General features: G+C 34.7%; 2 protein-coding genes across 2 annotated transcripts; one reads left to right on the forward strand and one right to left on the reverse strand.

Annotated features, from left to right (window-relative positions):
* Positions 1 to 1,429: 1,429 nt before the first annotated feature.
* LOC140970669 (ATP synthase subunit delta', mitochondrial-like) lies at positions 1,430 to 5,481 on the reverse strand. The gene is made up of 2 exons (XM_073432493.1): positions 5,154 to 5,481; positions 1,430 to 2,221 (listed from the first exon to the last, which is right to left on the reverse strand). The coding sequence occupies exons 1-2, from the start codon at positions 5,385 to 5,387 to the stop codon at positions 1,871 to 1,873; spliced, it is 585 nt and encodes a 194-aa protein (XP_073288594.1). The 5' UTR covers positions 5,388 to 5,481; the 3' UTR covers positions 1,430 to 1,870.
* A 4,632-nt stretch (positions 5,482 to 10,113) lies between these two features.
* On the forward strand, positions 10,114 to 11,655 carry LOC140960251 (E3 ubiquitin-protein ligase ATL4-like). The gene has a single exon (XM_073418453.1). It carries the CDS (start codon positions 10,217 to 10,219, stop codon positions 11,318 to 11,320), a length of 1,104 nt encoding a protein of 367 aa, XP_073274554.1. The 5' UTR covers positions 10,114 to 10,216; the 3' UTR covers positions 11,321 to 11,655.
* Positions 11,656 to 13,787: the final 2,132 nt, after the last annotated feature.

Here is a 13,787-nt window from a genome sequence, read left to right on the forward strand (position 1 = left end):
AAAAAAAAAAAAAAAAAAAAAAAAAAAAAAAAAAAAAAAAAGTGAGTGGACCCTATTGTAAATGAGACAGTACTAGATGGCACCAGCGAAGCTCTGAATAATTTACTATTTTAATCTAAAACGGCTCGTATAAATTAATTTTGGGGGGGTCGATACATATATATTTGTTGTACAAATTTTATGACCATATTTTAAAAAAAAATTACACTATTTTTGTTTTTTTTTTTTCAAAAAATTTTAAAAAGGTGAAAACTTGATAAAGTAAATGAAGAATCACGAAATCTAATCTCTAACAAGCCTCTTTCGAAACTTTCCCTTGTATTTCTTGCAATGACGCTATTTTTCCAAAAGCATCCCCTAAAGTGTCGATGAGACGCGTTAACTCGTAAAGCCGAATAAATTTGAGGTATTTATGGTCCATCATCAAAGCACAATTTCAAGGCATTCGGCCGGTTTGGTTGTTAACCAGAAAAAAACGAATTAATCAAATCGTAATTAATGAATTTGATGGAATAGGAGAACATTTATACAACAATATTCACCCTTAGATTTTTTTTTTAAATTCAGTTATGAAAACCAATTAATAAAAATCCAAAGAAAAAAGAAAATATTGATTAATCATAATTGCTAAAATTTATGTTGTTGTGAGGTGTCGTGTTTTGTAGGTCGCCAATGAAATAAAGGCCGAGACGACAGGCCGCACTACGCACCCTAGTTTTTTAAAATGCCGTGTTTGTTTCGCAAGAAACAAATTAATTAAATGCACGGTTTCAATTTTTTTTTTTTTTTAAAAAAAATTTTGACTTGACAAGCCTCGTGACTAATTAAATATTTTAATGCATGTATAGTTATTTTTATAATTAATTTAATTTATATTTAAATAAGAGAAATTTCATCATAATTGTAAAAACTAATTATGTGAGAAATAAAATGATAAAATAAAAACAAACAAACAAAAAAATCAGACCGAGATACCATTTGTCTGATTCTTACTAATAGTTATATACATACACACACACGCAATAATACAGTATTTAGTGCGTAATTTATGAATAAAAATTTTTGGAGAAGAAACAGAAATGATGAAAATAACGAAATAAAATATAGTTTCATTATTCTTTTTTCCAATTAGGACTGGATGTCAATGTCATTTGTATCCAATAATAAGAGAACTCTGTATGGAATATGTGGAAAAAAGGGGTTTTTTTTTTTTTTTTTGGGTTATATCAAACATATGAGGCACAATAATTCACGCCAAAATCTCTCGAGAATTGAAAAAACCAGATGATGTATGAAAGCTCAGTAAAATTTGCGAGTTAAAACTTACAAGAAATCATGCATGAAATTCAATATCTTCCACATTTACCGAACGACTAATCTCGGTTTCTAGAATAAATTCCTACATCAGATCAAACTTGTCAAATCTCTTAAAAAGTGTGAAACCGATGCAGTAAATGCTCTAAATAAGTGCAGTAACAATAGAATCAAGTTTTTTCAACAAAAACTGCCGTCTGCAGACAAGTAGAGCGTCAAGAAACCAAACCTAGGGGTACCAAAACCTAAGAAATCCCTTTGAGCCATGTCGCGAGCACATTAAAATCATTGGTTCGAGAACGAATGAAAAATAAGGATTAGCAAAAGAGTACCAAAATAAGCATACCTCGGAGAAAATAAATTTGTAGAAGCTGGTAACTCTCAAGTTCTTTCTTAAAATAGCCTGCTAGAATTGCAGAGAGGCAAGCGTCACGAGCTACCACATAATATGTTCAACAACAAATTAAATTTCATCCATAACCCGGCTACTTCCTGTTCGGCATCCCTGTTCATGAGATTATTTTCACTAGTAATCAATTCTTGAAAAATTAAGAATCTATTTGCTATTCAGAGAAGCAGAATGTAAAGCAGTAAGCACATCGATCCCAACTCGGGCTTCAGCAGTTTCCATATCAGTTGAAGCTGAATTGAGTTTCTGATTAAATTCTTCAAGTCTCTTTAGAACACAAGATGGGTCAATTTGCTCTATTGGCACAGCCTCAATTGCAATTATATCAGTGATAGAATTTGAATGAACAAAGGCAAAGCCGCTGCTGATGAAGTATTTAGTCATTCTGTGCTCCTCGTGTACGGAGAGTAAGCCGGGTTTTAGTTCAGATATTGACGATATGTGTCCCGGGAGGATTCCCATCTGCCCTGACGTGGCAGGTACACTGACCATGTCCACCTATAGCGATAGAAGCATAAAGAATGTCAGGTTGTAAACATATGACTCCGCAAATTTATGAGAAGAAAAAATGGCCAATCCAAGTAACAGAAGCCGGAATAAGCATGACTCATGCAGGCATAAACCTTTCACAGAAACACGAATAAACCTCAAGCCTGTTCATCATTACTCATATGACAGATGAAACTAACGGCTGCCTCAGATTTCTATCTTGCAAAAATTTTAACTTGACCTTGGTCAAACATTTTTTAACATATGACCCACTATTATTTTTTTCTCAAATTAACCTTCGAACATATAATAAAAACAAAGATTAGCAAACGAAGGCTATATATCAAACTCCTCATCCAATGGAGGTTAAACTTTCATCTAGTAGGAGAGGTGTCTGATAATCCACCTATAAGATAAAAAGATTCTGAAATTCTGTATGTAAACTTTCTAAAATTGCAAGTTTTCACTACTCCCTTTCGTTCCATCTCGAATTCCTGGATCCACACTTGATCAGAACCGCAAGCTTTATTGGACTAAAGGTGAAAATGAAACAAATCAAGTAAAGTACCACAACTAATTTTCATCATTGAGTTCAAGCTCGAGATTTTTTATCCTATTTGACACTCAAAAAACATACTAAGTTGAGATATCGGTATGATAAATTAAAGTTCGAATTCAAGATAAAATTCATTTGGTTCGAATAAACCATCTAACTATATCAAGAAAATATCTGAGCTCGTGATCATATTTAATTTTATAAATTTTTATAAAAGATGAATAAATATATCAAATTTTACGAGCTGCTCAAGAGATATAAAATATAAATTTGACTCAACCCGATTCAAAAATATATAGAACAATGTCGAGCAGAGCTCCGTAAACCCAAATATTAGAGTAAATAGTTCAGTAGTTAGATATTAGATTTAGTGGTTAGATATTAGACTTTAGTCGGTTTATCAGTTGGCTAGTTAGTTGGCATACTTGTGTATAAATAACAGATGTACAAAGGAATTCAGAATTATCTTTTCTCTGAATAATAAAATCAGTTTCTTCAGTTCAGTTTATCTCTGTAATAAGGTATCAGTTTGAAAAGCTTTCGCACATCAAATCTCCGATCCACGAAGTCCTACTGATCGGAGATCTTCATCTCAGTTCTATGCTCAGCGATCTTTGGATCCAATTTCTTATCGGTGATCGTTGTCTCAAGTTTTGCATCGTGTTTTCTTCCTGAATTCATATCAAACACAAATTCATCTGCAAGGAACTTGCCGCTTGGTCGATCCACCGTAGATGTCAATGATATCATCATTGCAAAACCTTCTCATTTAATTCGAGAATTAAAGTCGGATCTCCAACAAGTTTAAACTCGGGGACTTGGACGATCTAAAAATTTTCTTGGTCTCGAAATAGTTCGATCTTCTCAACGCAATTACACTTTACACTTACTTGAAGACACAGGGTACCTAGCTCGCAAACCGACGGTTGTGCCCATGGAATCGAGGGTTCGACTTACTATCATTGATTGTGAACCACAGGTAGATGTCACGCAATACAGACGCATTATTGGACGCCTTCTTTACCTCACTTTGACAATGGAAGACATCATCTTTGCAGTACACAAATTAATCCAATTTGTATCTCAACCACGAACTTCTCACTTGCAGACGACACATCATATTCTAAGATATCTCAAATCCAATCCTGGTCAAGGTTTGTTCTTTACAACCTCTTCTACCATCCACTTGCAAGTATTTTCAGATGCAGATTGATACACAAAAGTCAGTCACCGGGTTCTGTGTCTTTCTAGGGGATGCTCTAATCTCATGGAGAACCAAGAAGCATGTGACAATCACCAGATCGTCAACAGAGGCAGAATATAGAGCCCTAGCAACTACTACTAATGAAGTTATATGGCTCATTCAATTACTCAAGGATTTGCAAATCATTGTTTCCATACCTACCACTGTTTTTTGTGGCAACGAGTCAGCCATCCATCTGGCTACTAATCCTATATTTCATGAACGCACCAAACACATAGAGATCGACTGTCATTTTATACGAGAAAAACTCAAAGATGGTTCAATTAAACTATTGCCCATTCGTTCAAGTTACAGCTTGCCGATATGTTCAAGAAGCCACTTCCACTTTCAACGCTACCGCATTTGATGTCCAAGTTGTCTGTAAAGAACATTTACCTTCCACCTTGAAGGGGGGATATTAGAGTTAATAGTTCAGTAGTTAGATATTAGACTTTAGTCGGTTTATCAATTGGTTAGATAGTTGGCATACTTGTGTATAAATAACAGATGTACAAATGAATCAGAACTCTCTCTTCTCTGAATAATAAAATCAGTTTCTTCAGTTCATTTTCATCTCTGAAATACCAAATTCGAATTAAATCAAATTTGAGCCGGTCAGAAGCTTCATAAGGAACTAATCTGAACTTTAGATAGCCATCTCTCTGGCATTGCATCAAACAGTGGCCATCAAGCCGTACAAACATCCAAATACAAACATAATCTCCAGAAATAAATAAACATATGACTAGTGGGAGATCAAACAGGTAATGTGAACTTCTGAATAATTTTTTCTATATTTTTCTAACAATCCACATCAATCTTGCCAATATTAAAGAATGGTGCAACATGAAGAGCTAGCTAAAACAAGACATCAACGATTAAAATAAAAATAAGTATTCCAAAGACAACTAAAGCGAGAAAGATGCGAAATTAAATCAATCAATGACAGAAGACAGCACATAACACAGAAGACTAAGAAAGAACTGGGTCTCTGGAACAGAAAAATCACTTAAAATGGCGAATCAACAACGTAAAGGACCAAAATCAAGGTGGTATCACAGTCGCGGCATAGAAAAATTATAAATATAATCGACACAAAATGCCAAATAGCGGTAACGGTTTCGATTGGGGAGGACATTAACCTGTTTATTGAAGAAGAGAGAAGAGTAGGGAGACAACAAGTTGACAGTGAGCTTCGAAGGGATGGCGTCGAGCGAAGGGGCATTCGGGCGAGGGTGCATGAAGGACAATGGAGTCTTGGGTGGGTCCATGTTGGGCATTATTCGCCTCCAGGCCGCCATGAACAGCTCGTCCGAAGAAGCCTCCGTGGAGAGAGGCCGGTGGTGGGAGACGCCGGTGATGGCACGGCTGAGCATGGCTGATTTCGTGAATTGATCGCTCGGTTCGCAAGTCGGAATGGGGAAATGGTGGAGATTTGAGTGGGGAGGAGATGGCTAGCTCTCTGGCATCGCAATTTGCACCTAGTAATTAATTTAAATTTAATGTTTTAAAGAGAACCAGGCCCAGACCCATTACTAGGTCTTTTATTTCATGGGCCACTCGCCTAGGCCTGCTATACAGCTCTGTTAATTTTATGAAAGGATATTTCAGCGAATAAATTGGGCTTTTTATATATATAATAAAAAACATTTCAAAATTAATACTAGTTTCTTAAAAAATATACTGGAAAATAATCGAAATATTATCTAAGTTTACCTATTTTGTGTTTTGAATTTGTTAGTGGCCAAATTTGGGTTTTGGCCTTTTAAGTTATATCAAGTTTTGATTTTTGGTCCATCTTTTTCCCGAGTACAACCGTAACACCGAAAAATGATGACATGACGCTGAAAATACTGATGTAACACCGAGAAATGAGAACATATACTGCGTCACATCAGCATTTCTATAAGAAAACCAAAACGCAACCTAACTTACACAACAAAACATTTGGATTTGAATAACCACATAACCAAAACTTAAAATAAACAAACTTGAAATACCATTTTCACTATTGTCCCAAAACACACTGCCATTTACACCGTAAACATCGAACAGTATCGAAAGTCTATCTGTTATTATCTAGCTCAGTTTTTGGTGTGATAGTCCTATTATTTATTATTTAATTAATGGCGAGGAATCATATAATTGATCTTTTAATTTTTAACATAATTCATCAAGTAATTATATGTCATAAAATAAAGTTGGAGCACTGGATATTGCCTACCACCTATTAACTCTATAGCAAAATAAATAAAAACATGCATAAATTCCATATTTTAAACATATATATAACTAGCATTAGAGTTAGGTATGGCCCGTGTTAGTTGTCGTTGCAATGCCGCTATTCTAATTTAATGCGATTTCAATAATTCAATAGAGACTTTAAGCCAATAACGTGTGGTTATATAATTATTATTAATTATGATCATTTATTTGGTGGTAGCAGTGTACGTATAATTTAAACATGATGCTGTGCCACTTTAGGTTATAGCATTGATTCGAGTTTAGGTTAACCTATAACNATAATGTAATGAAAATCTTCAACATTTGTTCCACGGAAACTCTTATAAAATTGTCACACATATTAATTTTATGTAACAGATATCTAATTTGACCTAATTTATATATAAAAAATCGTCTTTTATATCAAAAGTATTACTTTCATAGTAAATATGGATCAGATCAACTTTTCTTACGGATATAAATTCATTAAACCGTCTCACAAAAGAAAAAAATCATAAGACCATCTTACAAAAGAATTACTACATTTGTTCAATGTCAAAAAAGATCACGATGAATAATTTTATTGCTTATGCTAGGTAAATGGTAATTTTAAACTAACATCCAGAATGAAATTTTTTTAAATCTCGTGTGACTTGTGATGGAAATGAACAGAATGATATTATTGACTAAAATTTAAGTTTCAATCACTAATGTATTTTGATTATGAGTATTAGTTTAGAATTAACATATAATGCAATTTATAAAATGGAAAACTGTACTTCCTCAAACAAAAAATGGAAAACTGTATTTTACTCTTATATATAATTTTTTGATACATTGGTATGTTGTCACACACACACACACACACACACACAACACACAACACACACACACACACACACATATATATATATATATATATTAATCTTCACAATTCTAGTCATTATAGCTCGTTTATCATGTTTAATTAATTTGGCTCGAACTCGACTCGTTAAGCACGCTCGTTTTCGAGCTTGTTAAACAAACTCCTTTCGAGCTAGTTAAACAATATCGTTTTAGAGCTCTTTGAGTATTTTTATCCAAAAAACCAACTAATATATGATAATATAAAGGGTATTGCTCTCATTTTTATAGGATTTCAAAAGCTTACATTTCAATAAATAGCAACGTGAGACAAAAATTTGTGGCCCAACAAACTAGCCAAGCTTTAACTCATGAACATGTTTGCAATCTTACGAGCCTGACATTCTTAAGCTCGAGCTTGAGTTAAGTTCAATAAATTTAACAAACGATATCAAATGATCTTTTTATCGAATCGAGATCCAAGTAGCTCGCAAGTGGCTTAATTCATTTACATCTCAATCAACACCACATGGCTTGTACGTCAGAAAAATGTCTGAAATTGTAAAAAAAACAAAGATGACGGATTAAGATTAAAAATTGAAAAATAGAATATTAAAATCGAAAATTTTAAATATATAGAAAAAACAAAATAAGAGGTCGGCATTAAAACACGAGTACAGATTTTACAAAATGTCTTATAAACATGTAATTTGATGGTACCAGAATTTTATCTCGAGTTCAGTCTAGAGAGCGGATCTTTAAATCTTCACAGCTGATTGGGTCGGGTCGGAATTCTGGGAAGCAAACTTAAGGAGGAGAGAAATATATTAATATGAAGTAGGCAAGCGAATGTGATAGTGTAAAACCGCAGCACATACCTAGTATTTATAAAAGAAAGAAATTAATTATCTTGTTAGAGTAGGACTCCTGCTGAGATAGAGTTCTACCTGAGATAGGAGACTTCAAACACTAGGACTCTACCTCAATGACGGTTAGGACATTTGACTTATCTTGATTAGGTTTACTCGAATCTCGTATTTATCGGGACCCTTATCTATTAACGAGAATATCTTCATATCCTTCAGTCGCGTCTAGGCTCGGAATTCCCGACCCCTTGGTGGGCTCGGATTCCTGACAGTGCTAAGGGTTGTGGGATTGGACTCTGGATAGTGCTAGGGAAAGTGGGCTAGTGATTGTTTTAATATTGGCTCAGATCTGCACATGTGTACCAAATTTAAAAGGCAACATATTCTTTTTATTCATATACATATACGAAAAACGATATAAACTATGGTTTTTTTTTAAAAAAAAATCATATAAATTTTTTATATTTCATTTCTCAAACTCCACCAACAACTTAATTTTCCCATATTCTTAAATTTGGAACCCAAATTTAAATATAATCATCCTTTTAAATATTAAATTACTTTTCACTAATTATTTAAACAAATATAACTACTAGACAGTTTATATTATATATTTTAAGACATTTCTATTTATAATTTTTTGTTATAAATTATGATATTAAAATATTATTAAAATAATAGGTTTATCGGATATTCGACATTATTCAGGTCCTGATTATCGGATATCTGGTATTATCTAGGTCACAATAGAATTTTTTTTTCTCCACCCACTATCTCAAGTACCCGATTATAATTGTTCGAACCCGATCCCACCAGTATATACAATTTCCCTCGTAAAACTGCACAAATTTGAGCGACTGCGTACAATTAAAATTTTATATCTAGCGAGCAACGGATGTTTTTTTTCTATGCATTCCATTGTCTCCTCTCCCCCAATATAGATACGGGAGGTACTATTAAAAAACAAATACTGAATACATATATTTGTTTACATTTTATTTATTATCAAGAGGAAATGCTCCACAAAAGATAAATTCGAAACGCTGGTTTCAAAAATAAATGTGAGCTCGATAAAAAAAATCCACAAAAATGTTAATTTTGAAACTATTATTATATATAAAATAAAAAAATGTCTGTAAGAAAGTACACTAAAATAACCCCTGTTTTAGTAATAATAACGCGAAAAATCTTCCAAAATTGCCACGAAGCACCCACAAGCCTAAGACGTCTTATTAGTAAGTTTACAAATACTATTCAAGATCCTAAATTCAAAGTTTCTTGTATTTTGAAACAACAATTTCTTTCGAAAGCAACCATTATTTAAAACCAATAACTCATGCCACCTTATTTTTACGATAAAATACTATTCAACATCCTAAATCATATTCGATTTCACCAACTCAAACACGAGCTCGACGAAGAAGCATTATAATCATGTATGTGTATGGTATGTATTTAAGAGACGCAAATAGCAGGGGAAAATTAGTTCATGCCGTAACAAACCGAAAATGAGGAAAACAAACTCAAAATCAGGAGGGCGAAAAAAGTGTCCAAATATTGCAATTGAATGGCCAAAAATGGCAAAACCCCATTATTTTCCTTTTGAATCTAAACAAGTAAACAATATACCCTTCCGCAGCAGCATACTGCTCAGTCACGCGCAACTCTCTGCTCCGTCCACTCACTTGTATTATTGTTATGGTATTTTCCTAAATTTCACGATTTTATTGAATTCTTGCCAGAAATTATGGCGTTACTACATCAATAAATAACAAATATATGGTGGATTTGGACCCTGAAACATATTACAAATTACAATTAAATTTAAAGTAATATATCAAAAGAACTTTAAACAAACAGATGAAATATTATACACTTTGAGAAAAATTTTAAAACAAAAATATGTCGGATGTATCTCTAAAAAATTTAAACCTTTTTATTTATAATATAATTTTTAAATCGGAAAGCACTAGTTTTGGTATATTAAGGAGAAATGGAAACATACCACGACAAAGGCTTCCGTAGCTTTGTAGTATTTTGATTTTTTGACAATGTAAGTGTAATAAACACGTGGCCGGTCACGTGACAACCCCAGCTTCATTCAACACACACAAGCCCCCCTTCCTTAACTTCACCGTTGAACCCAACCCAACTCCCTCCCCTCCATTGCAATAAATTCCTCAAACCTCCCATTGCTCTCTCTCTCTAAAAATGGCCTAACTCCCAAACCCACCTTCCTCCCCTCTCTCTCTAAGTCCCGTTTTTTTCCCACCATGAACGCTCCATTTTCGTCGCCGCCGCCGCCGCCGCCTCCGCCTTCACTCGCCGTCGTTTACGACGGCTCAGCCACTCCGGAGACTGTCATCACACAGATACCAAATCAACAAGAAGTATCAAACAGGGATTGGTCGCCGTCTTCATCCTACGCCTCTTCATCGTCGACGGTGATTGTTGTTATAATCATCGCCTCCGCCATCATCGTTTCCGCTTCCATTTACGTCCTCCTCCGATTGCTCTCCAAGCGCTTCCACCGCTCCTCCCGGACATTTGCGGCCCCGGATGATGATGTCGTTCAGCGGCGTGATGAATCTGGCCCGATTCCCGGTCAGCAATGTCACGTGGCGCCGAATGGTTTGCTCGATTCCATGCCACTGTTCACCTTCCGCTCCGTCACTGGTAGTGCACTCACCGGAGGCGATTGCGCTGTCTGTTTATCGAAGTTTGAGCCTCATGATCAGCTGCGGTTGCTGCCGCTGTGCTGCCACGCGTTTCATGCCGACTGTATTGACACGTGGATCGTCTCCAATCAAACGTGCCCACTCTGTAGGTCCACCGTGCTCCCCTCCGATGCTGATGTTCTGGATAAAATCGTTTCCTCCGAAAATCGCGGCACTGACAGCTTCAGGAATGCAAGCGGGAATGGCGACAGTTTCCGGATTGAGATCGGGAGCATCAGCCGCCGTCGCGGAGCTGCGGAAAACGGCGACGGAGCGCAGCGGTCGTACTCGTTAGGTTCCTTCGAGTATATCGTTGAAGACGGATTGGCGATATCCATGGGGTCCACTACTCATCGAAGAGGAATTTCTGACTGTATATCGGTCGAAAACGAAGCTTCTGTCGGAATCCCAGTGACGGACATACCGAGGGACACTTTGGCCGGGGATGTCGCCGGCGGTGGAAGGAACTGGCTGAGGGAATACGTTGACAGACTTGCTTCGATCTCGATTTCCTCTCGTGCGATGTCGTTTAGAAGCTCTGGAAGATTCTTCTCCGGTAGCAGCCGTCGCAGCGAGACCGTAATCGATGCCGACGATCTGGAATCGAACCGTGCCGGAGAAGAAATCACCGAACTATTTAGGTGGCTTTCCGGGGTTTAATCTGTAAATTCTTCAAACCTGCGAGGATAATCTGGTAATTCCACAACATTGTTTTCACATTTTACGACGGTCACTCCATTTTTACCATCCACGTTAATACTTTTTTACTTTTGTTGGTGGATTTTTAAAAAAATATGGAGTGCAAGAGTAAAGATTTTTTTCACAATGAGAAAAGGAAGAAAGGAAACATTAATTTAATTTCTTATTTTCGAAATACAGTAGTCAGCGTAAGAGTCGCAGTGATTAAAGGATTACAGATTTAATTCAGTGGTCAAAAGCTATATTAATTTGGATTTTGCTAATGTGATTTTGTTGGGAAATTAAATAGAATGTTAACTAGCTATTCTTGGAAGACTGCAACGAACTTCATTGTTTATTAATAGTTAATTACTTGTTCATTTCGGCAAAATCAAGGATAAACTTCCAATTTCAGACTTGCCTTCATTCAAACTATCCTCAAGGTTCTAAGAGTCAATATTTAATAACACATACAAAATCAACGAATCTCACATATCTTGATAAATATCTACTCTTAAATGCATTTTCGCGGTAATGCCCTAGCATGAGTAACATCCCATTCCCCCTAGACAGACTTTTGTTGTGAAGGACAATATGTACCGTCTTTACATCGTCAACTCGTATTTAACTCAAGTTTTACCATATCTGAAATTAAAAAATAATTATTTAACCCTTATCTTTCAATATAATATCTCATCAATCATCATCCGATCTATTGAACAAGCTGTGGTCAATTTAGATGATTACCTAATTATTAGTTGTTAAATAGAGGTGTTCTCATTTTTGGGTAAACAAACTATAAATGATATTTAGATATATGCCATTCATTAAATATTTATCCAATATCATACGTGAGTGGTTATATAATTTGTTTTAACCCCGTGGTGTTCTCATTTGTGATAACTATAAATGAGCGTGAACAATGTGTTTAATTACTATCAGTAGATATAAATATAAATAAAATGTTTACCTATAATACGTCAGTCACGAGAAAGTATTTTTTTCTTCTACGGTATAAAATTTTAGTCTTTAAATCGTCGACATAATTAATAATGTCAATTTCTATTAAAACATAAGTGACACGAGATATGCGGAATATTACTCCTCCAACTAACTAGAAAATAAACCAGCTCCTAATTAGTTTGTCCCCGGCTATATTTAATAATTTCAACATTCCATCACGAACCAATTAGCTTCTGCTTTCGTGTCACGTTAATCCTCGTTGTAGTTTTTCTAATTATAGTCTAAGTACAATTTAAAATATGGTCCCAAACCCATAAAAAGATTATAGTGTAACTTAAAATAACAACAATGATGTATATATATGTGTGTGTGTATATATATATATATGTGTGTGTGTGTNTTATTGTATGTCAGTACAATCTGTCTCTTTAGTGCTGATTTCGTGCATAAATTAGTTACAGGCTAATTCAACTCTTGCATCTTTATTATAATTATGGAAGGATCTTTACAAAATATGTCATCATGTGTATAAGCATAGTTTTTTAATGATTGACCATAGCAAAGAAAAAAAGGAATCTTGGATAAGCAGTTGAGTCTAGTGATTAAATTATTAGCGAGAAGAACTAGGAACTAGCTCTTCGTTTTTATTTAACATATATCATATGATATATTTACAAATTTTAAGATAATGAACCGATAAACGTGGGAATATGCAACCAATATATTTTAGTGTGCACTAAGTAAACTTTCAGATTAACGTAATAATCTACAAACTATGTTAGCCATGTAAATCATACAGAGAAAGACATGTGTGAGTGTGACAAACTCGAGTGAGAAGATGTTGGTAAGAGAATTAAATTTTTGGCCATTGTTTAAGTACATATATATTCCAGCAATTCGAAAACCCACCAAGATGGAAAAAAAACTATCGTTTTTGATGATGTATTAGCATCTTCACGAATCATTTTACCATCAAATTGCCATTGCTATCAATCATCAATTATTTTTTTAAAAAAAATTGATGTTATTGAAATGGGAATCAGCTTTTTTCAACTCAACAAATTATTTCTACAAATTAATAATAATAACAACAACAATAATAGTTGTTATTATTATAATTATTATATTATGAAAAAAGTGTTGTGACATTTAGACATCCAAGTGTCTTGATTTCCAAATAACTGAATGCAATAAGCCGATCAAATACCTAAAGTTGATGAACACATTATACACATACGGTTGATCCAAATTCCAACAACACAAAAAAAAAAAAGCAAGAACTTTCCAAATTGTCCTTACTAATGTTATTTACTTGCAGTTCACGCATGATTATGTCTTTATTGTTCCGGATTTTGTATGCAATGGACCTCCTTCATATGCTGCCAAAGATGAAAAGCAAGTTCGCCCACCAAAACTTTTGAAACACACACATATATACCTATGTGTATTTATATAAGGATGTGTCTCACTTACCTACTTATATTGA

The sequence above is a fragment of the Primulina huaijiensis genome, chromosome 2 (genome assembly GCF_012295235.1).
Source record: "Primulina huaijiensis isolate GDHJ02 chromosome 2, ASM1229523v2, whole genome shotgun sequence".
Classification (NCBI taxonomy): Eukaryota; Viridiplantae; Streptophyta; class Magnoliopsida; order Lamiales; family Gesneriaceae; genus Primulina; species Primulina huaijiensis.

Excerpts from the sequence above, each read along its gene's own strand:
- LOC140970669 (XM_073432493.1), bottom strand. The coding sequence starts at position 5,387 with ATGCTCAGCCGTGCCATCACCGGCGTCTCCCACCACCGGCCTCTCTCC. Across the intron at positions 2,222-5,153 it reads CTCTCTTCTTCAATAAACAG|GTGGACATGGTCAGTGTACC; the intron begins GTTAATGTCCTC and ends CTATCGCTATAG.
- LOC140960251 (XM_073418453.1), top strand. The coding sequence starts at position 10,217 with ATGAACGCTCCATTTTCGTCGCCGCCGCCGCCGCCGCCTCCGCCTTCA.